Genomic DNA, 18,131 nt, shown 5'->3' on the forward strand with positions numbered 1-18,131 from the left:
TCCTCTCCTTCACAATGTTCCCTGCATTAAACACAGGTTTGGAGAGCCTGAATGTGAGCAATTAGAGGTCGAAAATGGAGTGTGTGGGAAGTTAGGAGGAAAGGCTTGGTAGTTAGCTTGTCATCCATGACTGAAGCACAGTGGGCTGCTTCCTGGCTAGAGTTATAGAAAGAAAAAGCAACCAAAAAAAAAAAAAAAAACCCCAAAGCAAGTATTTCTTGCAGGTGATGACTTGAGCACCATAAAAACAAGGCTGGAAACTATATAAGAAAAGCGTCATCTGAAGCACATCTCAGAGACAAGGGTCCAAAAAATAGTGTGACGACATGTAAACTACTTGGTTAGGACATCACAGTGAGGGGATGTGGCCAGTTTTGCTGTGCTGGGCCTAGCAGGACTGTGAAGGGCAGATCGGTGAATGGAAAAGATGACAATCCAACTGGCAACTGTGCCCCAAATGAGGATACGGTTGCTTTACGATCACTGTTTTCACCTCAATCCTTAAGGAGCAAATTAGATACGAGGTCCTGATACCTAAGGTCCAGATATGAGTCACATGTAAGACCATGACATTAAAGTTTTGGGGGGACAGGCCAGGAGAAGGAAGACAACTTGACTCCCACTCGGCAAGACTCCTAGAAACACCGCGGCCCGGCTTTCAACGAGTGGTTCTCAAGGTGTGTGGCTCCTGTATGGGGCTTAGGTGGGTATCTACGGTCACCTTTCATTGAGTCTGGTCGGAAGCAGGAGTGGGAATGGTAGCTGGTTTGAGGATTAATCAACCGCAAAGTATAAGGAATAGACTAGGCAGTAAAGGTCTAAAGAAGGAAGGGGAAAGGAATCTTAACTAAGGTACAGCTCAGAGCTAGTTTCCGGAAGATGTTCAGAGCAACTTTTGAATTGATCTCAGTTAAGTTCATCAGAGTTACATTGAAGAGTTCACCTCTTCCAGAATTCTACTTTTAGGCAGAGTAAAAACTCAGCCTCACAGACTATTGTACACTAAAAAGTCCTTCTAAGAAGGGTACTATTCAGGAACCCTTGGAAATCTATTTTAAAAGGTTAATTCTCTTCAATAGTACACCAACTCCCTCCTGCTGCATTTTTTTTCTTCTGCTTTTTTTTTCTGTTTTATAGAAGATATATCAGAGTTGATGACTTTCTTCCATTTCCTGCATCTCCATGTATTTGAAAATTATTTTTATCTGTCCCTCCCTTCAGCCTTAAGCAGAGTCTCTATTTCCAACTAAAGATTTTAATTCTTTAAAGGTCTTAGGAAGTTCTATTTTCTCAATCATGAATTGTCAGAAGTCCTTTCCCTGAATCCCAAGTTTCTCTTCATAATGCAGATTTAAGCATTTTCATTCCTTCAGTTCAAGAGACCTTTAATAAATCTCAATACTTCTACTGTATACCGAGGATGGTACTAGGCACCCAGAAAATGGTATTTAAGGAGATCACCATGATCTAGGTAGGTAACAGGCACCTAATAACAAAACAATAGCATCAGTAGCTAATCAATAATAACAATGTACTAAACACTTCATAGGCATACTTGCTTTCATTCTCAAAATCCCCTATGAATTTGGAGCCAGTGTTATATGCATTTTGATTAGGACCCTGAGACTTAGAGAAGTGAAGCCATTTACATGAGCTCATGCATCTACTAAGTGGTGGAAGCAAAATAATACAGCATGCTAGTGGCTAGAATGTAGGCTGAACAGATTATGGGAGAGAGTCCTGGGGAAAAGTCAGGCAAGATTTCACAGAGGAGGTGACATTGGGGCTGGGTCTTAAACACAGGAAAGAAAATAGCATGAACTGGAGAATTCCCTGGCAGTCCGGTGGTTAGGATTCCGTGCTTTCACTGCCGAGGGCGTGGGTTCAATCCCTGGTTGGGGAACTAAGATCCCACAAACAAACAAGCAAACAAAAAAAGCAAAAAAAAAAAAAAAAAAAAAAAATCACAAACACATTCTGTGCAGATGACTATTGTCAACGATTTGCAAATAACTGAGTGCAACCAGATGTCTTTGTCTCCGAGGGCCATGTGAAGAAGTCCCAGAGGTTTAGAGTTTAAGTTTAGAGTACATTTAACTCAAAGCTAAAGATTGAAAAACCAGCTGTTCTGACAGATTTCCCAGGGTTGAGGAAAGGTAGAGCTGGAAGGTGGTTGAGGGGAGGGGCGGGGAGGAAATGGTTGAGAGGGGATTGTAGATGAATTTCTATTTCCAAATACAACTTGGAGACACTCTTAGCTGCTCACTGTGGCATTCATCAGTGGTCAAAACCGGCATTTCCCTTTGTTGAACAAGACAATGTAGACGACAGAAAAGATGCATTATGACGAAGTAACAATGACTACAGCACCTGGTTCCGACACCCAGAGTTATTTAAAATGACAAAAGAGGGGAAATTGTGGGCAGGAGTCATAAATTTGATTGTCTAGTAACGTTAGTCAAATGGCTGCCTTTTAATGTGTTTTCCCCTTTGCGTATAATTTATTTTATTTATTTATTTTTTAACATCTTTATTGGAGTATAATTGCTTTACAATGGTGCATTAGTTTCTGCTTCATAACAAAGTGAATCAGTTATACATATACATATGTTCCCATATCTCTTCCCTCTTGGTCTCCCTCCCTCCCACCCTCCCTATCCCACCCCTCTAGGTGGTCACAAAGCACCGAGCTGATCTCCCTGTGCTATGCGGCTGCTTCCCACTAGCTATCTGTTTTACATTTGGTAGTGTATATATGTCCATGCCACTGTCTCACTTTGTCCCAGCTTACCCTTCCCCCTCCCTGTGTCCTCAAGTCCATTCTCTACATCTGCGTCTTTATTCCTGTCCTGCCCCTAGGTTCTTCAGAACCATTTTTTTTCTTTAGATTCCATATGTATGTGGTAGCATACGGTATTTGCTTTTCTCTTTCTGACTTACTTCACTGTGTATGACAGTCTCTAGGTCCATCCACCTTATTATTTGTAATAACTCAATTTCGTTTATTTTTATGGCTGAGTAATATTCCATTGTATATATGTGCCACATCTTCTTTATCCATTCATCTGTCAATGGACACTTAGGTTGCTTCCACGTCCTGGCTATTGTAAATAGAGCTGCAATGAACATTGTGGTACATGACTCTTTTTGAATTATGGTTTCCTCAGGGTACATGCCCAGGAGTGGGATCCCCTTGCATATAACTTAAAACACCCAAAGACATTGACGGTCTTGGAGAAGAGAAATCTAAAGCAGTAGAATGGGCATTCGTTGGGAAGAGATCTAATTCTAGTCTCCACCTTCTCACTAGAAGCTGTGTGATTTGGGCATGTGGCTGAACCACTCTGAGCTTCACCATCTCCGGAAGTGTGATTTGGTCACAAATGTTACCCTTACTACGTGGGGGGGGCTGTTGGAGTCAGATACACTTGAATTCAAACCCTGGCTACGCTATTATCTAAATGTGGAGTCCTTTCTAATCTTTGAAATGTGCATTATAATTCCTGTTTCCCCAGGTTCCTTGAGGACTAACAGATACAGTGAATACACAGAAGGCAGCACCTGATACATAGTCCAGTCCTTTCTTAAAAAAAAACCAGTCCATTTGCACCTTTCCAATGGTTTGGACTTATTTAAAGGGAAAGACCTAGGTAAAGATACTCAGGCAAGAATAGCTGCATGATGTGCTAAAATATCCTTCACCATAAAATGGGACGTCAGTGGTTCATAGCCCTGGTTGCACATTTGAATCACCGGGGACAGTTTAAAAGATTCCCAAGTATGGGACTTAACCTCCAGTGATTCTGACTTAGTTGCTTTTGCCCTGGGACTCCAGCCTCGAGGGCATAAAGGCTCACCAGGTGTTTCTAATTGCACTAGATTCAATCATTGCTTCTCAAGCTTTGCCATAAAGTACCCGGCAATCTTGTTAAACGTAGATTCTAATTCTCTAGGTCTGGGGTGTTTGAGTTCTGCATTTTTAACAAGCTCCCAGATGAAGGTGATGAAGCTGATGCTGCTAGTCTGGAATCAAACTGAGTAATTAGTGTTCCATAACAATTCTCAGCCTTCAGTGTCCAGCAGGATAACCCAGCAGCTTGTGGCAAATGTAGCCCTGGGACCTGGGTCTGGCCCTCACAAATTCTGTTTTACTTGGTTTGGGGGGGGGGGCGAGAAAAGTCATGGAACTATAGTGTCCATTTCAACCTGAAGATCCTATGATGTGCCAATTTTGTGATTTTAGAATATGATTTCTCTCCCAGTTTAACGGCTCTGTAAAAAAAATTACAGCGTCTGTAGTTGAGCGTGTGGAATATCACTGTCAGAAACATGAAAGATGGGTGAACTCAAGGTCTGTGATGTCAAGACATGGTTGATCTTTATATCACGGGTACCTTCAACCTCCAAAATTCTCCTTTTGAGTTCATGGGGACTTTTCCCGGACTCTCTGTGTGAGCAGGGTTTATTGTTGACGAAGCACTCCCAGATGAACCGGGAGAGCACCCTTCACTGACAGGAGATGAACAGAATGACCCTGGACTTTTTTCTGCTCTTCGCAACACATCATGCTTTCTAAAGCAGAATCCCCAGAGAAGCGGGCTCAGCTTCCTTACCTCCAAGGAAAAATGGAGATGGGAGAAAATAACAAGCTGCTTTATTCAGCAGAGAACTGACTTTTGAAAATCTCTGGGAATTTCAGCAGAATCTGTCCCAGGATAGATATTAGATCATTTTCCTTCTTTTTCTTATCCTCCTGGATTTCTCTTGCGTTTACTAGCTCAAAACATCCTCTACCTAGCGGCAGGCTTTTTGCCACTTTCCAAGAATAACTGAAGAACAACCATGATGGGGTCAGAAACATTGTTAATTCTGGTACCGTTGCTTTGGATAATCGTTTTGCATTAATTAATATAGAAGGGACTGGATCCCCAAAAGTATATGAATTTGTAAATCAACTGATGCAAGGATAGTAATGTGGAAAATGAAAGTCTTATTTTCTTCCTTTCCCCTTTAAAAGTATTTACACCTGTCCTTGGTCAGTCTATAGAAATGTCTGCATTCCCTCGAGAATGGACATCTCAAGAATGCAATAATCACACACCAGTTTAGCCAAGGGAATCAATCCTAGGACATCCACATTCCAGGTACTTAATACTGTATTTGCATTTGGGCCTTTTTCATAGAAGAGGGTATCCAGTGGAGGCTCCTTGACCTCAGTAATATCCCTTTGAACCTGGGCTGGGCTGGCCAAGTAGAAAGCTGCCATGTGCTATGATTTAACAGCAGCACAAGGCCCTAATTGCCTCACATGCCCTTCTCAAGAGCCAGCCACCATGCTGCCCTCCTTCCACTGGTTCTTGGGATCTTGCCAGCGGTGAGATACGGTCTTTAGTCACCTACGGGCACATTTGGTTCAGAAAGGGAGGGGTGTAAGCCATGGTCCTCAGCCCTCTGCTCATTCACTGGGAGCCCTTTATCAGGCCGAGGGGCTTGTTATCCAGGAAAGACTCTGGCGTCGGTGCTGAGCGGAAGGGAGCTGCTGTGAAGGAGCTGGAACAACGCAGTGACAAGCCTCACATCATAGTGGCAGCAAAACTCCAGCAAGGAGACCCCGGGGGTGATTGGTCCTAGGTGGTGGGGCTCTGGGGAAGGTGTTGGTGGGAGAGGGGCTTTCAGTTTTCAAGTGATGTGTAGGACTAGGTAGATAGTAGAAGTTGGTCTTGGTTCTCCCTATTTTTCAGTTTTGCCCCAAGTTAGCTTTTGACGTGACAATAAAACAATCACTGTTTTTTTCAAATTGTTTTAAAATTAATTTTTCTTTTTGCTAAAAATAGGAGGTTCACTCCTATCAGGTAACATTCTTGTTTGCAAGGCAGTGAAATCTCCAACAGAGGAGAGATGGCCTTTTGCAAAGGTGTTTATTTCATTGATTTGCTCATGTATGGCATTTCCCATGTGGCAGTTTAAAGCACTTTCAATTTACCTCGTTATTGCTCTTAACAACTTATGAATTGGGCACTATTATTGTTTCCATTTTTCAGAGGAGGAAATTAAAAACTCAAAGGTTAATTTTCCCAGGTTGACTGTGGCAGACCCAGGGTTTGAACCCAGGCAGTAAGGATTTGGTTGTAACCACTGTACTATCCTGCCTCTGATGTTGGGGACATCCCATTCTGGGGTGGAAGGAGAGAAATCAGACAGGATGGACTGGTTCTTAAATGCTGGTCTCCAGAAGAGTGTGAGAGCTGAGGAATTGTCATTGGAGCTCTTGCTTAAAAGGCAAACCTCTACGACTTACACCTGGATTTCTGACTCAGGAGGCCTGGGGGTTGTTTCACTCTCTCTACAGATCCAAGATTCCTTGATTGCAGTATCATTCTGATTACCCTAAAACGAACGTGCTCTCATCAGGGAGCCACAGTCAGTAGCTTATGCTACCACCTCCCATGCATTTTCCAGTCCTTCCAGCTCTGGTGTCGAAACCATAGTCACTGATGGCGACAGTTCTGTCCACTCCACCCCAAACTCCATCTGGCGACAACCACCAGACTGCTTTGCGTCCTCTGAGTCTCCCACACCCTGACTGTTTGCCTTCCATAAATGCCTGGAGCCCACAGTCCTCGTAAAGGCTCAAACTGTGTCTACTGCAAGGCAAAATGGGCATCTTTATTATCTATAATTCACTGCCACTCCCCTTCTCTGCTCTGCCAACAGAGACACGGCTCAGGTGTCTGACCCCAGCACCAGATGTTATTCTCCTGTTCAAATGGAAATGGACAGATGCAGCAATGTTTAAACTCAGAGCCAGAGATGGGATTGAGCCCTGCCTCAGCCCCCTTTTCTTTCTGGCCTCCGTTCTCCATCTGTTCCCAGCACCTTCTGACTTGCAGACCCAGAAGGGGCTGGAAGTTCTGACCAGTCTCTCACCCTTCTTCTACTTCAGTAACATTTTCATGTCCCTTTAAGTGGCTGAAAGGAGCAATGCTGACTACACACACCCACGGGAATGAGGAGAATTAGCTATTGTCTCACTTTTGCTAATGGAAGCTGATAAGCATACTGACCCCAGCCAATCAACCAGATGATTACCAGCCCCTCTTGGCTTGAAGACGACGGGATCCTGGCCCAGGAAAATGGAAGCAGAGAAGGAGGCTTTGCAAGCCCTTGAGTTTGCCATGCGAAATGGGCTTAAGAGCTAGGGAAAAACCACTTCAGACAAGACAACTGGGGAAGCCGAGGCAGAATATCATAAGTGCCCTCTGTGAAGTACCCCTGTGTGAAGTACCCTTTACCACGTAACAGTGAAAGGTGCCAGCATTATCAAAACAGCATTTCCTTTTCTGTTCTGCCTCGTGGCTTTGAAGAATTCAACTACTTCTCTAAGAAAATGAAAGTTGCCTTTCTTCTCGGTGCATTTCTTGTACCATTTGGGATATGCCCATCATCAGGTTGCTTTAACTGAATACCCTAAATTTTCTATGGAGAAGAGAAAATAGGCTTTAAAAATATCTCCTGCCTGTCAGGAGAGCCCATTAAATACCCCAGCTTCTCCCTGTACTCTAATATGCTGGCAGAACATTCTAAGTGCACCCTGGAACAGAAGAACAAGCCAACGGAGCCTAACGGACATCTTGAAATCTGTAATAAAAAAGGTACCTATCAGCCACACCTCACAACAGGCATGTTCCTTAGTGCTTCCAAGCACACTGTTAATTCCTTGAGGCAGTAATTGATTCATCTAAACTAGATAAGACAGCTGTAGAAGCTCAAAGCTTATCTCAGGAGCCCCTCATCCGGCTGGATTTCAATCGATAGGTCGGGGTGCCCTAGACCTACTTCTCTAGTGCAGTAGCTGTGCACTCAACCTTTTCCTGTGGCTGAAAGCATCCTCGAAACCTTTCAAACCTAGACTTTGGTTGCAAGGAGTTGGAAATAATTTTGTAACATGGCTTTTCAAGGGTTGTTGTGTGAAAGCTGGGCAGGTTGCTTTTTAACTCCATCAAGAAGTTTAGATTTATTCATTCTACTGCATGCCTGCTTCAGTTCCAGAAACAGTTCGGTAGAGGTTACCGATTGGGAAATCCCAGTTGCTGAACTTCTGCAGTAGAGCTTACACTGCTACAGTCCACACTGCACTGTTAATATAAAACCAACATGCAAATGAGAGGAGTTTCCTCTCTTTCTCCCTTTTAATTACCTTGAGCTCCTTGGCTGTAGAAGAATCTTTGAGCCGACTCAACATCCAAGAGTCTATGAGCAGACTCGACATCCAGAAAATAATCCATTTTGGGATAATCCATCTTCGATGTTCCAGAAACAGAGTTTTAAGACAAAATAGTCACTTGTATTGCCTATGGAAGAGGAAGAAAATACACAGTATTTTAGACTGTCAAATATGATTTTGGAAGAAGAGATACCCCATTATAATATCCTATTATTTGACTGACATTCCCCGTTTTAAGTCCATCCCTCAACAGAGCTTTCCTACTGTAGGAGAAAATGCAGCCTTTCACCAACATTTATTAAAAGTAATATATGCTACACAGAAAATACAGATGATCCAGGCTAAAGAGAGATAACATACCAGTCCTTCCTTGCTGTGTATTAACCGGAAAATAAACTTTTAAATTTATATGCTCTCTGTTTTCAAAAGGTCTGTCTGATAAATGACATCATTAAGTATCAGCCATTCTGAGTATGGATCCTCAGTTGATCCGGGGAGCTCTAATTCCCCTGGAGCAGCGAGCATCTCCTGGGAATCAGGGCCTCCACCTATAGATGCCTTGCGTTTATGACACATGCTGACATGTTTGCTGTAAAAATGCCGTGCACTCCTTCCTTTTAGCGATTTCCTCTAGCACGTTTTATAAAGTGCTAAGGATCGTCACCTGCTTGCCTCTGACAGGCTGCTTTTGAGAAAGAACTCTGGTTTGTAGAGCAACGACAATTATTTCAGAATTGCAATGATCCCCGGGATATTATCATGCACTAGCTTGTCAGGAAGCTAATACGCTTCATTAAAAACATTCAGCCTGTTAGGTTCTTTCTAGCATATGTAGCCTTTCCCCCATACTTGCACAAATGAAGTATCTCTATTTCTGCAGGATGTTTTTGGAAAGAGTTAACAAGACAAAGTCATTAAAATCAAACTCAGAAGGATAATCCAATTGCTTTTTCTTTCTAACAGTGCATATTTTAATTTAAGAAACCAAGTCTGGTAGGCGGAAACTTTAAAAAATATCCAAAGCTACCCCAACGGCAAGTCATACTTACTGCAAAAAAGAAAAGAAAAATAAATAAAATCAAGGGTTAACTGCCGGCAGTTAAGAGCAGGAGCGATTTCAGCCACCGTGTCTTTGATCTCACTAAACATTCCCGGTGAAAGTAAACAATTTTGATTGTTTGATTAGATCGGCGATGAATAATGTATACCGTCCGCTGGACTTCCTTTATCAGATAAAATGGCCAGAGCACGTTACCTTAGCAACGGAAGGTGACGCCAGCCTCAGTCTCTTTGTATCCTCCACTGCGAAGGAAGGAAATGACCAGGTTCTCGGGTAAAACTTTGGCAGAAAACCATCACCGTCAAAATCTACATGTCACCATCACGCGGGTCCGATGCCCCATCCCGCCCCCGACCCCTACCCCTACCTCCATCCCCCGGCTGCCGCCGCCCATCTCTTAGACAGAGTACTGTCATAGTCATTTGAAAAAATGGTTTGGGTTTAATTATTTTTATAGCTCCAAGTCCCAGTTTTATTTGCAATTATAACACAATTACACGATTATGCAGTTAATATGGTAGAAAAGTTGTCGGGGCACCAGTTCCTACCCTAACGCAGGCTAAGGGTGGTGGGGAAAGGCTGTTTTAGCTAGCATCAGTTACACATTCCCCTGTTATAATTAATACACGGATCAGTCACCAGCATCTGGGCTGAAAATAACTCTCTCCCCTTGCGTAAATCAGTCACTGGAAGAAGCTTAGAAAGCTGTCTGGAATTTCCTAGGTTTTGAAAGCTGCATTATAACATAAATCTTTTGGGAGATTTCCCCCCTGGTAAAGGAAAGATAACCCAAAAAAGATGTATATGAAAGAGTCTTGCAGTTAGCAGATACTCACCAGCACTTGTTGGCCCCTTTCAATAGGACCCCGTAGAGCATAAAACGAAGCTGCCTCACGCCGCTGAGCCCACAAGCCCAAATGAACAGCTTCTAATTTTTCCTTCAATCTCAGTTCAAGAGCACCAAGCAGAGGCAAGTGATGGATTTACCCATTTTATATTGTGATGAAATACAACCCCTAAGAAGAGATCTGAGGGGAGCTGTTCTTTAGAACACATTAGACTGCTAATTTAAGAAAATTGAAAGGTTCTGTTTTACTGTCTTTTATGTGTTCTCTCTGCTACCCCCTCAATTTAATTTGCATTTAAAATTAGGCTCGTGGCTCCTCGGTTCTCCAAGGTGTGGAGTACTTTCTAATCACAATGGCTGCTTGGGCAGGGTTTGGTGCAATGCCACTTTTATTCTGAGCTGCAAAACAAGGTGGGTGATTATAATTGCGAGCTGTTTTCTGGAGTGAAATACAGAGTGAACATTGGATTTCACCCCCTCCCTCTTCTCTGGCCTTTCGTCCTCTTCCAGCCTCTGATTGCTTGGTCAAATCTCCAGCCCCAATCATGCCAATTTGTCTAAATGAGTTTCTCTCTGTCTGAATGTAACAAAATAAACCTCACAGCAAAAAGGAACTTTGGTTTGATACCTGAGCTTATTCTGGTAGAATAGCCTCCTTACCAAACCTCAGTAAGGACTTTTAGGCATAATACTTTGAGATCCACTCATGAAAGGCATAATGATAGCCAAATACAAGATCTGTAGTGGGTTTTCCATGACCCTCTTGCACCCTTTGTTGACCAAGCAGAATTAGTAATAAGTGTGGTGTGGTGTGTGGCATGTTGTATTGTTAAGAAAAGAGAAGCTGCATTTAAGAAGCCTTGGAAGGAAAACCACCAGACTCCCTTCTCCCATATACACAGCTTTGTGGACTACTCTTGAGACAAACCTGAACATCTCCTTCTGTTTATCTTATGGGCTCTCCCACCCAGTCAGAACAAATCAGACACCAAGCTGGTGCTACAGAGTTAAGCCTGATGAAAGAGGAAGCTGAAACTACGAATCATATGCCCTTGTAGGAAGAGCCGACTTTGGACTCAGAATACTCAGAGCTGTGCCCAGACCCAAGGACTGACTTCTCCAAGGTTACATTTCTGTTCAGCCCCCAGTGGAGACATGCTGAACACTTGACATTTACAAAAGGAGAAAGCTGTCTTCTGGTTCCTTTAGCTTACAGTAAGGTGTGGGTGACAGGTTCTGAACTCTCTATTGTGATTCTACTGAAATTGTAATGACTCAGAGGTGAGAGAGAGAGAAAGACTGTGCACAATCCACTGTTGGTGAGCCCAGATGAATGTGTGATTGAAAAGGAGATGCTAAATTGGAAACGTGAAAAATAGAGTTGGTTCCCAGGGCTTGGGGGATGGCTTTGGAAGTCAGTCATTTCTGGAGAGTTGACCAAGAAAGGGAATTTGAAGTCTTACAAAATGAACATATAATGTGAAAGGGCAATGCTTTAAAGAAAACTTGGAGAGGAAAATTTCAACTTAAAGAAATGTATTTGGGAAGGGGATGATTATTCACTTGCAAAAAGGGACTTTATTTTACCAAGTAATTAACGGCTGAGTTCTTTAACATGATATGACCAGGTTCCGAAATAGATTACAAAAGATGATTTTATCCTCTGGGGAGCATAACTGTAGACCACATATAGCAATATCTGTGTGAGGCATTATTTTTAAAGGTGGGGAAGTATTGTAATGTTCAAAACCCAATGTCAAGATCTGATCAGCTCAGCTCTGTTTTATAACTTTAATCTACTCAAAAGCAGCATTTATAATGGCCCATTGTTCTGAGATATAATAGAACCAGACAGAGAAGAAGGCAAGGTTACAGCAAGTATTCAGAATAACTTATGCATCACTGAACGATTCAGCCCAAAACATCCTTGAGACATCAGCTCTAAAAGTTAACTCACCGCCTCCCTGGTGGCGCAGTGGTTGAGAGTCCGCCTGCCGATGCAGGGGACGCGGGTTCGTGCCCCGGTCCGCGAAGATCCCACATGCCGCGGAACGGCTGGGCCCGTGAGCCATGGCCGCTGAGCCTGCGCGTCCGGAGCCTGTGCGGAACAGCGGGAGAGGCCACAACAGTGAGAGGCCCGCGTGCCGCAAAAAAAACAAAAAACAAAAAAACCCCAAGCACGTGGTATATAAATGAAAAATAATAGTAATCCAGAATTCTTTGTCTCCTTACTCACTCAGACAGTGTTAACATAGTTCAGTGAGCTAGAGATAAACAATCATTTTTTAAAAGCCAGAGTTATGTCTTTTACATTGATGGCATTACAGTATGAAAGTTTAGCACTGTAAGGCTGAAATCAATAATCTCGTATTATTTAAAATACATGACTTGGCAGAGATGTTCATACTTTTCTGTTCAGTTTGGTGGTAAGAGAATACGTGTGAGCATTCTATATACAAAAGGAAGAAGTGTTTGATTAATTAAAAAATGAAGGCATATTTCAAGATGGAATCTGGAGATCAGTAAAGATAACAGCTTGTATTAATTTATCTTTGCGGTGTACTTATTTATACAATTGGATGGCTTAAGACCCAAATGATCCGAGAGAGAGGTTCACGTGATTTGCAGTTAGACAATTTGCTCTTTTAATATCATCCAAACAACTTCCATTAGAGTCAGTCTGGGTTTACTCTGTTTGCTAAGAGATAAAGAAGTTTGTGTTATTGACAATTTTACAATTCATATTTTTTTGTTTAATTGCTTTACTATATTCCAGAGATCTCTAGAAGACCATGTTTTTATTTGCTTTGGACTACATGAAGTTCTGCCTTCTACCTGCATGAAATCTTGGGGAAGTTCCTTTTTCCCCAAAAGACTCAACTAACTTTAAAAATATTAGGAGATCTCAAAGTGTGAGGATATTTTGGACCCCTTGGCGGTGGTGGTGGGGGCGGGTACCTAGACTGAAGATCTTTGGTTAAGTGCTAGCTCACTAAACAAGTATAGAAAATAATATATTCATTTATTTTTGCAAATAGTTGACCTGAGAATGATATGCTTCAACAGCAGCCGGTTCTCTTTGCTCGGCAAGTCACTCTCTTATCTCTTGATCCAACACTCGAAAAGAATCTTTCCTTCTTTCCTCAATAAAGCTTGTCCTTAGATGGTAGGGGAACTGCAGACACTTTATCTGGGCTTTATTTTTATTGAAATCTCCCTGGGAAAGGAGACACGTTAAACCATCATCAATTACTTTTACTTTAGTATAAATTAATTTCCAGTCTTTCCTTGTGAAAAGATTTTGATGATAGTCAGAAAGCTAAAGAAAGCTGGGAGGGTTGGAAAGATGGACTGAGAAAAAAAAAAAAAGTCTCACAGGGGGAGGAACCTAATTTTATTCCACGTAAGCATGTAGTCATGTTTTGAGGGCTTACTTACGTATAAGGTACCAGGTATTCAGCTGGCAAATAAGGACGTTAAATCTGTAAACATCTTAGTTTGGACGAGGGCTTGAAACTCCCTTAAAGGACCAGAGGCAGACTCCTAAATCCTATTTCAAGAACATTATGTCAAAGGAGTTTCCCCTTTGGCCCATCCTCAGCTAGCAGGAAAATTCGTCACAACAAAATCATGCAGGCTTCTGTTCTTGAAACTGCATTCGAGAGATCCTCACTAGGAGAGAGGCTGCATTGGCCAAAATGGCAAAGGTCAGAGCCAAGAGCAGTGAAGCCTTTGGTTCCACTTGCCCACTTCTAAAAATATCCTTTCCCCTCTTTTAATACTTTGCAGAAGGGTCAATTCACAGAGTGAAGAACAAAAGTTCAAAATCTCATCTTTCCCTCTGCCAACTGGATTCTAGTAAGCCCATCTTGCTTATAATGTGGAAATTTCTTGGCTTGTCAAAAAGAATACTCAAGAATTATATCTCTATCTCAGTGTTTATCTACTGATCTGGATATAGGGAAATGAAGAAATGTTGAGTAGGGAAATGAGGAGTTCTCAAGCAACTGTCTACTTACTATAACTCTCAAAACCCTAAATATGAAGACATGAAAATGGCCAACTAATGTTGGAGAAATGTGTTGACAGTAGCAGCTCTTTTTTTTTTTTTTCCTTTAAGCACCACTTCGAGGGTATGTAAGAATGAAATTTGACTTCATTCCCTCTGGCGAGAAAATCACATTGCCCTCAATTCTTGATGTGTGTGTATGTGTGTAATTTGTTTCAACTTTCCCGGAGGAAGCTGAAAAAATTAATCACAAGTTCAACTGTGTTTTCCTAGTCCTCCTAAAAATCCAGATGGCAACCTGAAAAATAACCAAAAACATGTTGAAGAAAGAAAGAATAATGATTTCTATGTGCCATAAGTCTTGCAGACCTTACACAGAAGATATGACCCCTGAACTTCCAGAACACATTAGGAAAAGAGTTTTGGCTATACCAGTGGGAGCCCACAGAGAGTGAATTGTATCAAAAGAGTAAAAGTCAATTTTAGGTGGTTGTGAGGTCATTTTTACAATCCCACATTACTATGCACAGTAAGGATGGATGATAGATAAATTCGATAGATAAATATTGAGGTAGATGTAGAGATTAGAAAGAGATAGAGATGGAGACAGGATAGAGGTAGAGATTCACAGAAGAAAACGATCAAAGTGAATTTTGGTATAGTAGTGACTTTGAACTACATTTATCGTGTTCCCAGATGCCAAGGTCAAAAACCAAAGCAGTGTAAGTCAAAGGAACTTTGGGAACTGTTTCATTCCTTTTAGGCTTTGAATACACTAACAAATTCTATAGCAAGGGTTTATGTGCTTAGATAGTAATACTAAATGTTTTCCTTATGCATATTGTGCAAGGGTGTTTGAGGCATATCTCTGCATAACAAATATTATTATCCACGATACAGTCTCTGGTTTAATTTCAGAGTTAAATGTCTTTAGGATATATCACCTGAAGGCACCGAGGAGCATCATATCCTAGGTACCAAGTTTCCAAATCAGCATTCTCTGCTCCTAGTGGATTGAAGATAACAGAAAACTCACCCCCGCCCTGATGCTCGTAAAATGGGGGTGATGGTAGGTGAGCACTTGCTTCTGAATCAAAGAGAAACTTACTGGTATTCATTGAGTTTTAATTTCTCACAAGCATTATTAGTACATGGGGAAAATGTAATATTCAGCCTCACAGCACTCACTGCTGTGTAATAAACACCAAAGAAATGTTATCCAGGAGACAATGTAGTAAACTAGCTAAAAGTACGAGCTTGGGACTCCCGGTTCGGCGGCTTCTTAGCTGAGCAAGCTAACCTCTTTAGACCTCAGTTTCCAGCTCTGTAGTACAGGAATAAAAATAAGAATCAAAAGGGATCATCTACGTAGACAACACAGCACTTGACACACAGGAAGTATTGAGGTTAGGTATTATTTGGAAATATTTTTAACAGCTTACAAATGCAACGAGTTGCAGGGAGTGAGACATCCCACCGCAGCTGCATATGTCCCACATATCAGTCAAAATATTACCTCCATCATTTTCACTGCAAATAAGCTCTTGGTCCTCTGAAGTCCCATGGTATTTGGTCTATATTTCTAACTTGTGTTACAGTTAACCATGTATACATGAGGATTAAAGGAATTATTAGGTGTAACACATCTAGCATTGTTCCTGGCTCATAGTAAGTACTCCAAGAGTGTAAGTTATTATAATTATTTTCCCTCACAGAGAGCTGGTGGCCCTTATTGAGCTCTTTAATGTGTGTTCTTTTTCTGGACAGTAATGCAAAGTAGGGAGCATTGAGGACCCATGTCAAGATAGCTCCACCAAAAGGGCCTTTGTTGTTCTTTTTACCACTCTGCTTTCCTGAGAGAAGTTTGCAACAGGGAATTACAAACTAGAGCAGAATTTTGTCCACTATTTTTCATAAGCTCATCTTCTCTTTCCTCAGCCGAGTTAAGTGTAGATGCCGGGCACAGAGTAGGAACTTTATCCACTGAGTACTGAGAGACTCAACAAATGTTTCTGTTCTTCCAGGGCTGTGTCACAGATATTGTCTAATCCAAGCGTTCAGTCACTATGTGTTTATTTATAAGTATTTTAAAATATATTTTTATTTAATTAAATTAATTTATTTATGGCTGCTTTGGGTCTTTGTTGCTGCACGCGGGCTTTCTCTAGTTGCGGCGAGCGGGGGCTACTCTTCGTTGCGGCGCACGGGCTTCTCATTGCTGTGGCTTCTCTTGGTGCGGAGCACGAGCTCTAGAGCGCAGGCTCAGTAGTTGTGGCGCACGGGCTTAGTTGCTCCGTGGCATGTGGTATCTTCCCGGACCAGGGCTCAAACCCATGTCCCCTGCATTGACAGGTGGATTCTTAACCACTGCACCACCAGGGAAGCCCAGTTTATAACTCTTTATTGGCACATAATTGTTTATCATTCATTATATGCCAGGCATTGCACAAGCTGCTAGGGTTAAAATAATAAACTAGACCAACTCCTCTTCTCAAGGAGATTACAAATTAGCTGAACTTAGATTCTCCCAACTTTTTTCATATTAAGGCACGTATTTGAAAATGATCACATTCGTTCATGATTCAGCAGATGTGTCCAGAGGCAGTCAGCTTCAGGGACCCAACCTGGCGTGCCAGTCGGGAAGCTTTATGTAAGGTGCTCAATTCTTAATGTATTTAATTTCTCCATAACTTTTCAAATTAGATGAATAATACAACACAGTGTCTAGTTGGCAGTGGGGAGAAGGGAGGAGCAGCTACTAATGAAACTTAGTGCAGTGTGTTAAGCTGAGTTTGCAGGTTGGTACTTGGTGTCAGAACTTTGAATTAGCAAAGAAAAGGATTAGAGGGCTAACTGGTGGGGCAAACATACAGGGGGTGAGGGTGGAGCGTGTGCGCCATCATGTTTTAAACAGATAATCTCTAGAAAGGTTTCAAGAGCTATTGGTTTTAAACCAATTGTTTGGTTTTAAAATATTCTCCCACAACAATTTAATGATAATTAACTTGGTTGAGTTACCACCACGGGCTCTTTTGTGTATTTCACAAATCCCGTCTGGGGAAGAAAATATCGGAACTACATTGTGTTTCACCAGCTCGGAAGTTGTGGAGCCCAAGGTACCTGGGAGAAGTCCATGTTCTTTAGTTTTTTGGGCCTTGAGGTGACATTTTTGTTTCAGGTTAGTGTGACCTCCTTCGGTAGAGTAAACATGTGGGCTGCATTTTTAAAAGAGCCCCCATTTAAAAAGCTGGTGGTGGTAAACAGCAAGAACCCACTGTCACATTTTTAACGTAGCTCCAGAGGAGCGATGATTTAAAATCAAAAGTCTTCTCATTCCTATGGCAACCACAGAAGTGTTCAACTAATGCTACATGCTGTGTACATTAAGCCGTGCGTTGTGTTCCTCTCCCACCTTCTGCTACCTCCGTCCCTATGGATTCAACCTGAACTTCCCTAAACTGTACACCTTGAAAAAGGCTCTTTTCCAGACTCACAGTTGCTTTCCAACATGCAAGCAATCAAATACATGTAAAGGGGACGACTCCTCCCAGGGGAAACCTTTACAAACCCAGAGGGGAAAGGTACCCCAAAATAGAGACACCGTCTGTTTCCCTGATTTGACAGGTTTGAGAGCTCCTTGTTTTAAAGCCAGACATGAATCTGTGAAGAGATTCCTCTGAGTTACAACCCTTTTTGGGAGCAGCTACCATGAAGATAACATATGTGGAGAGACAGAGCCAAAACGCACCCACTGGGCTGCAGTGCATCTCCGGGAACATTTATAACACATTCACAGGAAGCTGGAGTGGTTAGTCATGGATATGGAGAAAGACCCCCTCTGTGTCGACTGTCTCATAGCGCTGGGAGCTGGCTGTCATAATTACTGCCTGTTCTTCAAGGAGGACTCCAGTGGTTTTGTTCTCCTGAAGGGCTTGTTCTTTGAAAGAGCGAGAACCTGAAGCCTGGCGTTCAAAGATGCAAAGGCCAAGTA

At 42.1% G+C, this 18,131-nt stretch overlaps 1 protein-coding gene across 1 annotated transcript in view; it reads right to left on the bottom strand.

The window, feature by feature from the left end:
* Positions 1 to 8,300, bottom strand: part of LOC116762210 (phosphatase and actin regulator 1-like) — a 37,593-nt gene extending 29,293 nt beyond the window's left edge. Inside the window, exon 1 of the mRNA XM_032648944.1 lies at positions 8,198 to 8,300. Coding sequence (XP_032504835.1) covers positions 8,198 to 8,300 — 103 coding nt within the window. The remainder of the gene's footprint in view (positions 1 to 8,197) is intronic.
* Between the last annotated feature and the right edge of the window lie 9,831 nt (positions 8,301 to 18,131).

The sequence above is a fragment of the Phocoena sinus genome, chromosome 11 (genome assembly GCF_008692025.1).
Source record: "Phocoena sinus isolate mPhoSin1 chromosome 11, mPhoSin1.pri, whole genome shotgun sequence".
Taxonomy (NCBI): domain Eukaryota; kingdom Metazoa; phylum Chordata; class Mammalia; order Artiodactyla; family Phocoenidae; genus Phocoena; species Phocoena sinus.